Source organism: Toxorhynchites rutilus, chromosome 3 (assembly GCF_029784135.1).
Source record: "Toxorhynchites rutilus septentrionalis strain SRP chromosome 3, ASM2978413v1, whole genome shotgun sequence".
NCBI lineage: Eukaryota > Metazoa > Arthropoda > Insecta > Diptera > Culicidae > Toxorhynchites > Toxorhynchites rutilus.
Window position 1 is genome coordinate 331,355,302 of NC_073746.1, and position 13,670 is coordinate 331,368,971.

Sequence of the window (13,670 nt, forward strand, 5' to 3'; positions counted from 1 at the left end):
TACAGAATAACTACGTCCACGCAACAATCATCAGCGATGGAGATCGATCCATGGTCGAAATAAGATCGATTCATCCATACAACTACTCTGCTCTGCAAGACACACCGGTTGCTGTAAATAACTCAACAATGAACAATCAACTGTTTCCGCTGTCCGGTGCTCTAACTGGATAATGGAGGATCAGAAGTAATACTCTTACGCCTAAATGGCGACTGAGTAAATGTACCATATGCAAATGGTATAGAAGGGAAAACTCTTACGCCGAAAAATGGCAACTGTATAATGTGCTAATTATAGATATGATAAACATGTTACGTGTACACGATTAAAACTCGGCTCTGTTACAGCTAAAATGCTAATGAGCCTAAAATAAATAAAATGGGACAAAAAAGTGTCGCAGGTCTGTCTAATTGGAGACGAAGCTCTGTATTTTGCAATATTTTCAAAGAAAGCCAAATGTCTGAAATGAAACATGTCTTCATATCTGGCATCTCTGTCCTTGACAGCTTATTTTAGACATTTATAATGTCAATTTTCCAATAAGAACAGACCGGAGGAACTGAGACAGCAAAATTACCACTCCGTACTTTGGAAACGGAACACATTGTATTTATATGTGCCGGCAACTCTCTCCAAATCGCGTCAGTCATCCATTGCAGTACCGTTCGTCAGAGTGGGACGGCGTTTTAGATTCGTGTTTTGCTCTCCGGTTGGATGAAATTTATGCCAAAAAAGGAAACATCGTAGTGTTATTGGAAGCGTACGATAGCAAAAGCCGATTCAGTTTTCAGCCGTGTGTTATTAAATACAGCTTCAGCAGCAGTGCAATACCGGACGTCTACCTTTCGTCGTTCGTTCCGTCGAATCAGCAATTAGCGGTTATTCTCGCGAGACACCAAATAGAGAACGGTTACATTATTTGTACGCTTCGTTCACTTTGATTGACTGCAGTCGCTTCGTCTGGCTTTGGTTGGGGGAAAGATAAACGATGGCTTATTCCAACAGTGAGTATCGAAATAACCAAATTTGGTGATTAATTTGCAAGCGTTAAATCTCGTTGGATGTATCTGCTGGAGAGGAGAGGAGAGCCACCTTCATAAAGTTCGAAGTTCTTCATCCGGTGGTCGAAAAGTGTGGAAAATGCAACTTGTGTGCAATGATTCATAGATGAATTCGCTTTGGTGACTAATTTTCATTCAAGTGTGTTTCGGATGTAAATTGCACCGTAGAAACCTTTCAACTGCGCTTCGCCATCGCGAAATGCGTTTCGAGAGCAGGCAATGAACCGCCTTTACGATACGTCTGCTACATCGATTGCATTTCTATTTGATTTGTTTTTTTATCCGATGTTATTTTAGCGCATAGAAACTGTGGCCTAATGACAGCATTCGTAGGCGAGTAGGCGGAAGCCGTGTTAGGGAAGTTTAAAATTATCACATTGTTGTCTCCCAGTGGGATGGATAATGTCAAAGGGAGCGGCCGTTTGCAGTGAACCATGCCATCTACGTTTGAGTGTTCTTTTTTCAGTTTCGAAGCAATGATAAGATGATTCTGTGATATAAGAGAGAAAGAAAACTTATTTCTATGAGTCATTCGTTGATGTGCAGTGAAGCTTATCTGATAAGCGAAACAGGAACAAGGAAAAGGCGGAGAAAAGAAATAAAAAATAACACCCAAGGTATATGTCAGTATTGACTTAATTTCTCTGTTTCTCCTATTTTATTACATTTATTCGAGTTATGAATAAGTTCCGTGGCGGAAGACACCGTTGATTGGCGTCATTCTTTTTCGATGTCTTGGACATAATTTGGAGGGGAAAGCCCACACAAGTGGGCGCAAAACCTCATCTTTCTAGTATTAAACAGATTACATAAAATCCTACAGATACAAATATGCATATAAACTTAATTTGAACACATGAATACATTGAATACATGAATACCTTTAAAAACAACTAAAAACAAAGGAGCTAGAAGATTATCATAAACAAATTTTTAAATCTAAACGGGACGCATTAAAATCAAAACAACTATAACATCTGTTGAGCGTTCTGCACATGTGTGTTATCGGCTCATTTGCACCGTAGTTCTTATGAAAGGCCTAACGCTTGATAATTTTGAGGCTCATCAAGATACATCTACATTTGTACTCTGTCAAATTGAAAAGAACCATGGTTGCCAAGCAGGAAACATCTCTGAATTATTTGGCGAACCGAAATATGAAGCCAGGTTGACTTGAAACCTTATCGGAAACGTAAGCAAACTGATCCTTGAAGGTCATTTTAGACTCAAGGATGACCCCTAATTCTTTGATATTCAACTCGCGGTTTAGAGTATGATCCTGCAAGCTGTATGTAAAACAGATTGGTGATTTTGTTTTACGACAGAACGTGACGACTGCACATTTTGAGGCGTTTAATATTTCATTGGGGTACGCTAGAAGATACCGGAAACGATTCAAAGATTTACTGCCATATATCGACCGGTAAAGTCTGAGCGAAGCTATTTAACTCTAATTAAGCGATTGCAATGTTATGATTAATTTTATCAAACAGCCGAGAGATCGGTGTGAATAGCGTCGACTTGATGTCCTTTTACCATCTCTCGTTTAACTGAAGAGGTGTATTGTACGAGATTTGTAGCAGTAGATCTCTTTGGCATAAATCCATGTTGTACAGAGCCAATGTAGCTGGAACAATTGTATTCTAGATATTCCAGCACCAACTGTTCGAATCAGTATTACGTATATTGGTTTCTATTCTTACCACTTATTCTACGTTCTTCCCAGTCCTGGCACTTGCGCTAATGCACTAAAATTACGTATCTACGTATCTACACACATATTGATGAAATTGTGTTGAAGCTCTGGTTTTTAAATTTAAGTAAATTTATTTAAATTTACTTAAATTTATTTGAAACAACTATGCTTGTTTTAATTTTCTGGGGTCGGGCGAACGCAGTTTCAGCAAGCTTAAATTGATTAAATATCTGCGTTCTAAAATGAACCAAGATCAACTCAATGACTTGACAATTTTTTCGACCGAGAAAGAATCGCTAGCAGACCTTGATTTAGATGCAATGGTGGATCATTTCGCTTCAGCTAAAAATGCGAAGCTGATAATGATATTTCTAGTATTGTAAATGCGAATAGACTTTTTTTTATCTCATTTGTTTATTTTTTTAGGCTCATTATCGTTTCAGCATTAACAGAGCCGGGTTTTAATCGTGTACATGTTACCTGTTTATGGTTCCAATAAATTGTAAATTACACAGTATTAATCATTTTTTTCTGTTCCTTCATTACATTATTGTAAATCACACAGCAGTAGTCATTTAGGCGTAAAAGTATTCTCTCTGTTCTTCCATTGTCTGATGTTTCTTGCAGAGCAGAGCAGTTGTATGAATGAATCGATCTTCATTCGATCTTTAATCGATCTCCATCTCCGATGATTGTTGCGTGGACGTAGTTATTCGATAACAACACAAAGATGGTCATTTGAAGGCCCTGAGTTGAGTGAACTCACAATCGATCGCTTAGTAAACGAACGCGCAACCAATGTAGCTACAATGTAGCCCCTCGAATAAACTTCTCAAAATTAGTTTTTAGTATAAGTAGGCTGACCAAATAGTTCAGGCTTGAAAACGGGACACGCAAGCGGCTTTCCATCCGGTGAATTGCAATATTTATTAGCATTGATCGTATTACCTTGATGAAAGAGCTCGCTTTTTTCACATCCCAGATCAAAGTTCTGTTTGACAATTATCTACCGGCTTTTCCGTTGTCCACATATTTTCTCTCGTAGAAAAAATAGGAAATTTTGCACTAATGTTATTTTGAATCACTTCAAGAATCAATCCATTTATAATCTTATTCTTCTCCTAAACACGATAAAGACTTCATTCGAATACGAATTGATTGAGCTGCAACCTGAGCATCAATCTAATAAAATCTCTATCAAACTTTAACCTTTTGAACCAGGCTCTCGTTGAAACTTCGGGGTGAATAGAGTATAATCGTCTTCCAAGATCATCACTCCATTGAGTCTACCAACTGATAAATGCCTACTGTCGGCAAACGGAGGATAATTTGTAATACGCATTGACTTACCTTGTAAATCGAAGAATGAACATGTAATCGATAAAGTCTAAATGTAGGCCAAAAATGTCGTTGCGTTGTGGAGGAAAGTGAGTGGCGAGTAATACCGAAATAACATATCCTTTTTATACATCAAATCGTTTTCTTGTTACACTACAATCACTGTTTGTGTTATAAGCAACAAAAATTGCTGGATAAATTTCCCATCCAATTGTATACACCCATACCTCGCTTTACGGCCTAGATCCGTTCCACGAAACTTGGCCGCAAAACGAAAAGCCGTATTAGGAATCAATTATTATAATACAAATGCATACAAATGCAATCGGATCAGTGCCATATTTATAAAATATGTAACATTGTTTATTATTCAATATGCATCTTTTTATTTCATTGAAAATCGAAATTGCATACATAACAAGTACATACATTTGTACATTATTCAATAATAGACTCCGAAAACAAACAATAATTCATAAACAAAAATAAAACAACTTCATGTCACATAAAATATGTGTATGTATACTGCAATTCCATGCCAAACCACCACTATATCGATACTTCGATCATCTGAATTCGTTCAGTAGTCCATAAGATTTTTTGAGAAGTCTTTTTTGGAAAAACGGGAAAACTTGATTTTTTGGAACACCTCAAAATGTAGATAAGCACCTTTATGGAAAAATAAGAAATACGGTTCCACTATTGTTCGACAAGGAACAAAACTACCAGTTTTTATGAAAATCTGAGAACCACTATAGCGGTTTGACATCTTCTTCTTCAATGGCACTAACGTTCCTAGAGGAACTTCGCCGTCTCAACGTAGTATTACTTACGTAATTTTTATTAGTACTTAGTTGAGATTTCTATGCCAAATAACACGCCTTGAATGCATTCTGAGTGGCAAGCTCTAGAATACGCGTGATCACAGTGCAAGTCGGAGGAAATTTCTTTGACGAAAAATTCCCCCGACCAGAACGGGAATCGAACCCGAACACCCGGCATGTTAGTTATGACACTAACCACTCGGCCAAGGGAGCACCCCAGCGGTTTGACATGGAATGGCTGTATATCGGCATCGAAAAAAAGTTTTGAATCATTTTAAGCCGTAAATCGAAAACGTGCCTTAATTGAAGAGGGCCGTTATAGCGAAATGCCGTATAAAGAGCGGCCGTATAGCGAGGTTTCAAATACCTTGATAATTCGTTACATGCCTCATTTTCTATTTCGTAGAGCGATCTCTTTATATAGAAATCAAAGACGTAGCCCTACATGAAAATATATTTTTTATAATCAAAATATCGCATAAATTGATAAAAAGACGGGACAATGAAAACATTCGAATAAAACGTTTTTTTGGGGCGCTATTTTCATAGTTTGGGGGCGCTCTCTACCCTCACTACGCCGCTGGTTGCACATCACTCACTGCGCTCGCACCACTACGATTCGCATAATTGCCCCACCATGAATTTTTAAATCCGTGATCAAGTTTTATTGATTCAGTGAGTGGAACCTTTCACATTTCATCAAACAACAGTTCATTGTTTATAAAACCAGGTGTATCGCTAAATTGAAATGCTTAAAGCTTCTGGTGGATAAATATGCTAGAAAACATCGATTGCATTTTTCTCAGTTCCTGTTTTTAGAACAACGCAATCGGCGTGCTTTACGAAAGAAGTTTTTATATAGTAGCTTTCCACCTTGTTTGGTGGCCATGATTCATTCTGTCATCGATGCCAGTTCGTGCACTTTATCTGTCCACCATACCGTATATTTAAATACAGATTGAGTGGCGCTCACCCGTTCTAGTAAATTGGCATGTCTGTTTCGTGCATATTTTGCTTTGCACGTGCAGAAGATACAGTTCAGTTCTTGTTTTTAAGGAACTTTAACCCAAAGGTCAGCCGTCCCTATGCAGAAGCTTCAGTTTCGCAGTCGGATTGGCGCGGATGATTAAATTTCGTTCCATTCCGAGGTCACAATGAAAACATAGCATCTGTAGAGGAACCTATTAGGGCATATCTAACTTTTTGGCTACAAAAGGTAATGCCTATTTCTGCCCTCATCAATGCCACGTCAGTATTTTCAGTAACATCGGCAGCATTTCAGAAAGAACTAGTGGAAATTTTTGGATCCACCATCATAAGGCAGATCGCGCGGGAAGTAAAACAGTCTGATTTCATTGCAGTTATGATCAACAAAGCCACTGATATTTCCAGGAAAACTAGGTCGGCTACAGCACTACGATATTCTTTGAAGGACATTGAGTAGTAATGATAAAACATAAATACAAAAATGCATGGCCCTTTGACATGTAGTAAATTCTTTATTATATGTCTCGACTATATCGATCATCCTAGAATTGTAGGCCCACTTGACGTTCGGGATCTTCTGTTGCATAAATCGTATTGAATTTTTTTTGACTTAGGACTACGTCTTACATTAAGAGTGTCAAATCAGAAAACAGGTCACATTTTTATGAAATAAAGTTAACGTTAATAACTACTTTTGCTGCGAACGGATTTCAACGATTTGCATACCAATCGAAGCGGAAATTTTCTAAAATTTGTTTTATATGCTATACATTTCAATCCCATAGTCTGTATATGGTTTAAATTGATGAAAATTGGAAGCATTCCCATTTCCCCATACATTTGTTCTGTCCACTTGTGTGCTTTCCCGAACACACGGCTTACGGAGACAAGGCTAGTTCTTTAGCGAGTAAACATTTTTTTTGATGACGTCATCCGAATTGTCAGTGTAAACAGTCGCCAGTCGTATTTTGTTTTCCGACTTACGCGTAAATGTTCCTGAAATGAAAAATCGAAAATGGTTCAATGCGCTGTGAGCGGGTGTATAAATTATGAAAATGACATTATCAGGCCAAAAAAGAGATTCTTTCGCTTTCCGAAAAACCGAGAATTATGTTCTTTGTGGATAAATGTTTTATCAAATTATTCATGGTGTTAAATATAATCAACTATATTATCAACGCACAAACTTACAAAGCACGAAAAATAAAAAATAAGAACACATTGTTTACTTCAACGACTCAGATGACGTCACTAAAAAATGACTGATCCGGAGCAGCTAGCCTTGTCTCTGTAACCCGTGTCCCGAACAGAGCTGTCAATAACGGGCAACTTATGCAGCCGCTAAAATAGAAACAGCGAAGGGGGATAGCGAAAAGAGAATATTTGTGAAGTAAACTCCACCCTTGCATAGTAAGTACGCTGTCGCTAGCGTATATGTATTGCATCTCCTCTGAGGAAAATTCTCAGATTCTTTTTGTGTCCGAGACAACAAATGTCGCTTATTCTGCTCGTTTTGTGTTTTGTGTTTCCCCTCGAGCTGTGAACGCTAGCGAATATTTTGATTTCCCAATATATCGTAAAGAAGTCGTTTCCAAACGCTATTATATTCACTGTGAGGCGCATGTTTTTATTCTCGTTTTGCTGCACTCTTGCAAAAATGATTCAAAAACAGGCAAATTTTTTTCTCTCTTCATTGTCACCATTCTTCACCCGAAGCCCAAAGCGCGATAGCGAGTTGATGAAATTTACGCGAAAGAAGATTCCGAACATGTACAAAGTCAAGTGGGTCTACAACTCTAGGATGGACAACATAGTTAAGACATACAGTGACTCAAATCCGTAATCGTACTCCACCATGCAGATCTCTTTTCCCTTCTTTTTAAAGTCGAAAACTAGCTTTCGGAATATTCTATTTAGATAAAATTATAGTTTCATATGAGAGTTAAAATCTGTTTGGTATCTGTTTCCAGAATAATGGTTTTTATTTCATCAAAAATGACGAATGTATGTGCTAATGTATGAAAATTGACTCAAACTACACAGATAACTTTCTAAGTTTTTTACTGGGATTGATGTCGGAAGATGGTGGAGGAATATCAAAAACTTTTGCGTAATTGTAATATAACCATGTGCGAACTTCATATGTCTTGAGCTCTGGGTCATTGTCTTGGCAAAACATGAATCCTCGATTCCATCTCATTTCGTTCACACTTTGCTACATACTACACCTTTAGGATGTAGTATGTAGCAAAGTATTCTGGTCCATTACATTATAGATAAAAACCGAATAGAGCAAACCAAAAGTTTGTAATGTGCCTAGGAAGGGCAACTTGAATGCCCGAGCACAGAGGGACAAAACCGTTTCTCAGCAAAAAAAGATCAGTAACTCCAATTTGATTATTCCTAACAGCATGAAACATTTTGACTTCGATGGTTATCGTAAAAGTAAAAAACTAAGAAAGTTATCTGTGTAGGAAATTTAGAAATCATTAAATTTCTAAAAACAACGATTTTAAAAACCACAAGAAAACTTGTAGATACGGCTAAAGACAGCTAAAGGTGGTTGCAATGAACAAGGGATACCATAATAACGATGGAATTAGGAAATTGACCAACGCCTTCGAAATTGAGTAGAGATTTCAACCAGCGTACGATTATGAGTTTGAGCCATTTTTCATACATTAGCACATACATTCGCCATTTTTGATGAAATAAAAACCATTATTCAGGAAACAGATACCAAACCTTCTAACTCTCATATGACACTATAATTTTATCTAAATAGAATGTTCCGAAAGCTTGTTTTCGACTTTCAAAAGAAGGGAAAAGAGATCTGCATGGTGGAGTACGATTACGGATTTGAGTCACTGTATAATAAAGAAATTACTATTTGTCTGGAAGAAATGTATCTAGGTTACACCGAGCGGGATGCTTATACGACCTCGCTCGCACGAGGGCTGCATGGATACATGCTGAATTTTGATACAATTTTCTTTCTGAAAGTGTTCGCTTAAATTTCCTCATTCATCGACATTCAGTACCAGAAACTACACCAACGAGAACTGGACTAAGTTGAATGCGGTAAGAGTGCCAGGAATATGGAGGAATATGACTATGAAGAATGGCTCACAATAAGAATTAGACTCAGAAATGAAATACGAAGAAGCACCAGATAGTTCAGTATCTTTTGATAAAGAAACTTATCGTTAGATACAACACACAAATAAACACCTTTTTTGTTGATAGGCCAACAGCCACCCACAATTTTGTTGCAATTGACACCGGTACAATTGGAAGGGTGGATTAAAGGAGAGGTAAATGTTAAACTTCTAGCCAAACTCCAGCTCCGGTAGTTTTAGTACCAGTAGCCCGAAAACGATCAGTTCGATAAATCATATAATTCGCACCGAAGATTTGGTAACCGTATTGCCGTTCAGCCAGGTGAAGGCGTATATATCGTAACAAGCATCAGAGCACGCTAGTTTGTACTTAGCTACGGTTGTGTTCATGTCTCCAATGTTCTGTTAGTAGAGCCTTCCTCTTCCTGGATCAAAGGTGCGATGCGAATGTTTCCGTTTCCGTCGTGACTGTTACTGTATAAAGGGTGTGTCACATCAAATTGCATCACGGAAAAAACGCTGTAGAAATTCGCCCAGTAGACCGATCCTTTTGAAAATTTTAGACAGTAAAATAAAAACTATTAAACAACTTTTGGCATTTTCTTTTTATTCATACTTCGAGCCCAAGCCCGTATGCTCGCACCTTCCTCTTTACCCCGTCCATAAGGTTCTGTACAACGTCAGGTTGTAGTTTTTTTTGAACCGAAATCCATTTTCTCTTGAAGTTCGCCTCCGATTTGACAACTTTTGGGTTCTTCCGGAGGGCCTGCTTCATAATCGCCCAACATTTCTCTATTGGGCGAAGCTCCGGCGCGTTGGGCGGGTTCATTTCCTTCGACACGAAGGTGACCCCGTTGGCTTCGTACCACTCCAACACGTCCTTTGAATAGTGGCACGAAGCGAGATCCGGCCAGAAGATGGTCGGGCCCTCGTGCTGCTTCAATAGTGGTAGTAAGCGCTTCTGTAGGCACTCCTTAAGGTAAACCTGCCCGTTTACCGTGCCGGTCATCACGAAGGGGGCGCTCCGCTTTCCGCAAGAGCAGATCGCTTGCCACACCATGTACTTTTTGGCAAACTTGGATAGTTTCTGCTTGCGAATCTCCTCCGGAACGCTGAATTTGTCCTCTGCGGAGAAGAACAACAGGCCCGGCAGCTGACGAAAGTCCGCTTTGACGTAGGTTTCGTCGTCCATTACCAGGCAATGCGGCTTCATCAGCATTTCGGTGTACAGCTTCCGGGCTCGCGTCTTCACCACCATGTTTTGCCTTTCATCGCGGTTAGGAGCCTTCTGAACCTTGTAAGTAAGCAGGCCCTCCCGCTGCTTGGTCCGCTGGACGAATGAACTTCACAAATTCAGCTTATTGGCGACATCCCGGACCGAACTTCTCGGATCACGTCTAAACTGCTTAACTACGCGCTTGTGATCTTTTTCACTGACGGAGCATCCATTTTTGCCGTTCTTCACCTTCCGGTCGATGGTTAGGTTCTCGAAGTATCGTTTTAGTACTCTGCTGACCGTGGATTGGACGATTCCCAGCATCTTACCGATGTCCCGATGTGACAACTCCAGATTCTCGAAATGAGTGCACAGGATTAATTCACGACGCTCTTTTTCGTTCGACGACATTTTTCCAAATTTACGAAAAATCGACAGTGAAGCATGGCCAACGTGATCTATACACTCTTATCTGATTATAAGCGAAAGCTGAAGATATAATTCCTAAAAATTAAATTTCTACAGCGTTTTTTCCGTGATGCAATTTGATGTGACACACCCTTTACTGTATACTGTTCCAGAAATTACCCAAGAAACCAAGTTCAGTTACTTGAGGATTGTGATCAGGTTTATCTTGATGGGGAGCTATGTTGAACTTCGTTGTTTGTTTTTTATGTCATCAACATCGTAATCGAGAGAATTGTGAAGCTAACCATCCGAAACACAGTTCGATTTGAATCTAAAACTTTATTTTGTACATTTCTCACCTGAATTAATAGAATTCACTTACGCAACCCTACCACGGACGCAACGCGGTCAACCAATTGTGCTGGGTGGCGACCCGAAGGGAAAGAACTTTCTCTACACCAACGGTCACTCGGTGATCATCCGGAACATTGATAATCCCGAGATCGCGGACATTTATACAGAACATTCTTGCCAGGTCAACGTGGCCAAATACTCCCCAAGTGGGTTCTACATCGCTTCCGGCGATCAGTCGGGCAAGATTCGAATCTGGGATACGGTCAATAAAGAGCACATTTTGAAGAATGAATTCCAGCCGATCGGTGGCCCTATTAAGGACATTAGTTGGTCACCGGACAGTCAGCGGATTGTAGTTGTCGGCGAGGGACGGGAACGTTTCGGTCATGTTTTTATGGCAGATACTGGAACATCTGTTGGTGAAATCTCCGGACAGTCGAAACCGATCAATTCGTGCGATTTCAGACCGGCAAGACCATTCCGAATCATCACTGGCAGCGAAGATAACACGATCGGTGTCTTCGAAGGTCCACCGTTCAAATTCAAGATGACCAAGCAGGATCATACGAGATTTGTGCAAGCCGTGAAGTACTCTCCGAATGGTCACTTGTTCGCCTCGGCTGGATTCGACGGAAAGGTCTATTTGTACGACGGAACCACTTCGGAGTTGAAGGGAGAAATTGGATCACCCGCTCACGGAGGCGGTGTTTATGGAGTCGCCTGGAAGCCTGATGGTAGCCAACTGCTTACTTGCTCAGGTGATAAGACCTGTAAACTGTGGGACGTGGAATCGCGAACCCTCATCAGTGAGTTCCCCATGGGAACCGCAATTGACGATCAACAGGTATCTTGTCTGTGGCAAGGTGATCATTTACTTTCTGTTTCTCTGTCGGGCTTTATCAACTACCTCGATGTTAACAATCCCACCAAACCTTTGCGAGTGGTAAAGGGCCATAACAAACCAATCACTGTGTTGACCTTGAGCCAGGATCGCAGCACAATATACACTGCCAGTCATGATGGGGCCGTTACCAATTGGAATTCTGGATCCGGAACGAATGATCGTGTTGCTGGCGTTGGTCACGGCAATCAGATTAATGATATCCGTGCATGTGGAGATTTTGTTTACACTGCAGGTATCGATGATTCGATCAAGCAAATCAGTATTGAAGCTAATCGTTACACCGGAGTGGAATCTAAGCTGAGTTGTCAACCTCGGGGCATGGATATACTGACGGAGAGCAATATCATTGTGGTTGGATGTGTGAAGGATGTGACCGTACTTCAGGATAATCGTAAGGCTTCCTCGGTACCAATTAACTTCGAATCGAGCAGTGTTAGCATCAATCCCGAGACGCTGGACGTTGCCGTGGGAGGTGATGACAGTAAGGTTCATGTTTACAGCTTGAATGGAACACAGCTCAGCTCGAAGCTGGAGTTGGATCATTTGGGACCTGTTACTGACTGCAAGTATTCGCCCGATAATAAACTGTTGGTGGCTTGCGATGCTAATCGGAAAGTGATTCTGTATAGTGTTCCGGAATACAAGGTGAGCGAATATGAGTTCAAGGGAAGAATGTTGGTAATAGGACTTTTTTTTTATTTCCTCAGCCTGCTCACAACAAAGAATGGGGCTTCCATAATGCTCGTGTCAACTGTGTGGCCTTCTCGCCGGACTCATTGCTGGTCGCCAGCGGTTCTCTCGACACTACCATCATCATTTGGTACGTCGCCAGTCCCGCTAAGCATACCATCATTAAGAGTAAGTTTGTTGCATTTATCATACTCCCATCGAAATGGATGTTTATAAATCGCATCAATCTGGATTTCAGATGCTCACCCTCAGTCCCAGATTACTGGTCTGGTTTGGCTTGACAATGAGACACTCATTTCCACCGGACAAGACTGCAACACCAAAGTATGGAATATTGAAAAAGCTGCCTAAAGGGCGACTAACAGAATCGGGAAACTATGACGAGTCACCATGAAGTTCGTACTTTTCTATAAGTTTTTCTTTTTCGATTCACACATAGTGTAGATGACGCTGTGCATATTGGGAAAGGAAGTTGTCGACGATAGAAACATAGGAACCAAATATTCAAAAATCAAATCAGTTAAGGACGAAAAATATCAAGCAAAATATAGTTTTCCCACGACTGCAATTAAGTATTCTTCGTATCATTTTATTTCGATCGTTTAGAGATGATAAATTGTGTTATGATCGACCCAGCTAACAACTCAAGAATGCATTTAAAACTAAATTACAAACAATTGAAAGAAGTAGTTTTGGGAACATTGTTTTTTGTGGTGATTTCAGCCATTTTCCTCGAGTAATATTATTTATTTATAACAAAAAATAGCACACAGGTAGTGATTCAATTAATGCAGTATCAGATCAGAAGACTTTTGTTGTTGTGTGATCTCTTGTTTTGATCAACAAGTGTTGTTGCTCGTACTATCGGTCTGTTTGTTTGCGCGTGAGCATTACTAATCACCGAAGCATTTGAGTTTTATCGATTCAATATTACCGATTTTTGGAAGGCTTTATAATACGAACAAGAAAAACGTGTTTGTCACAACGCAATGTATCGAAACGGATTATACCTATTTATAAGAATAAAAGTAAAGAAAGCAGCAACCTGAATAGCGTGTTTCTTTTTTGTTAGC

The 13,670-nt window shown here is 39.8% G+C and overlaps 1 protein-coding gene across 2 annotated transcripts; it reads left to right on the forward strand.

Annotated features, from left to right (window-relative positions):
* The first annotated feature begins 597 nt into the window (after positions 1-597).
* On the forward strand, positions 598-13,647 carry LOC129774772 (actin-interacting protein 1). 2 transcript variants are annotated; one of them, XM_055778728.1, is made up of 4 exons: positions 598-1,004; positions 11,021-12,552; positions 12,615-12,765; positions 12,836-13,647. In XM_055778728.1, exons 1-4 carry the CDS (start codon positions 989-991, stop codon positions 12,946-12,948), a joined length of 1,812 nt encoding a protein of 603 aa, XP_055634703.1. In that variant the 5' UTR covers positions 598-988; the 3' UTR covers positions 12,949-13,647. The 2 variants fall into 2 exon arrangements, with proteins under 2 accessions (XP_055634703.1, XP_055634702.1); XM_055778727.1 differs by lacking the exon at positions 598-1,004 and adding an exon at positions 1,208-1,678.
* Positions 13,648-13,670: the final 23 nt, after the last annotated feature.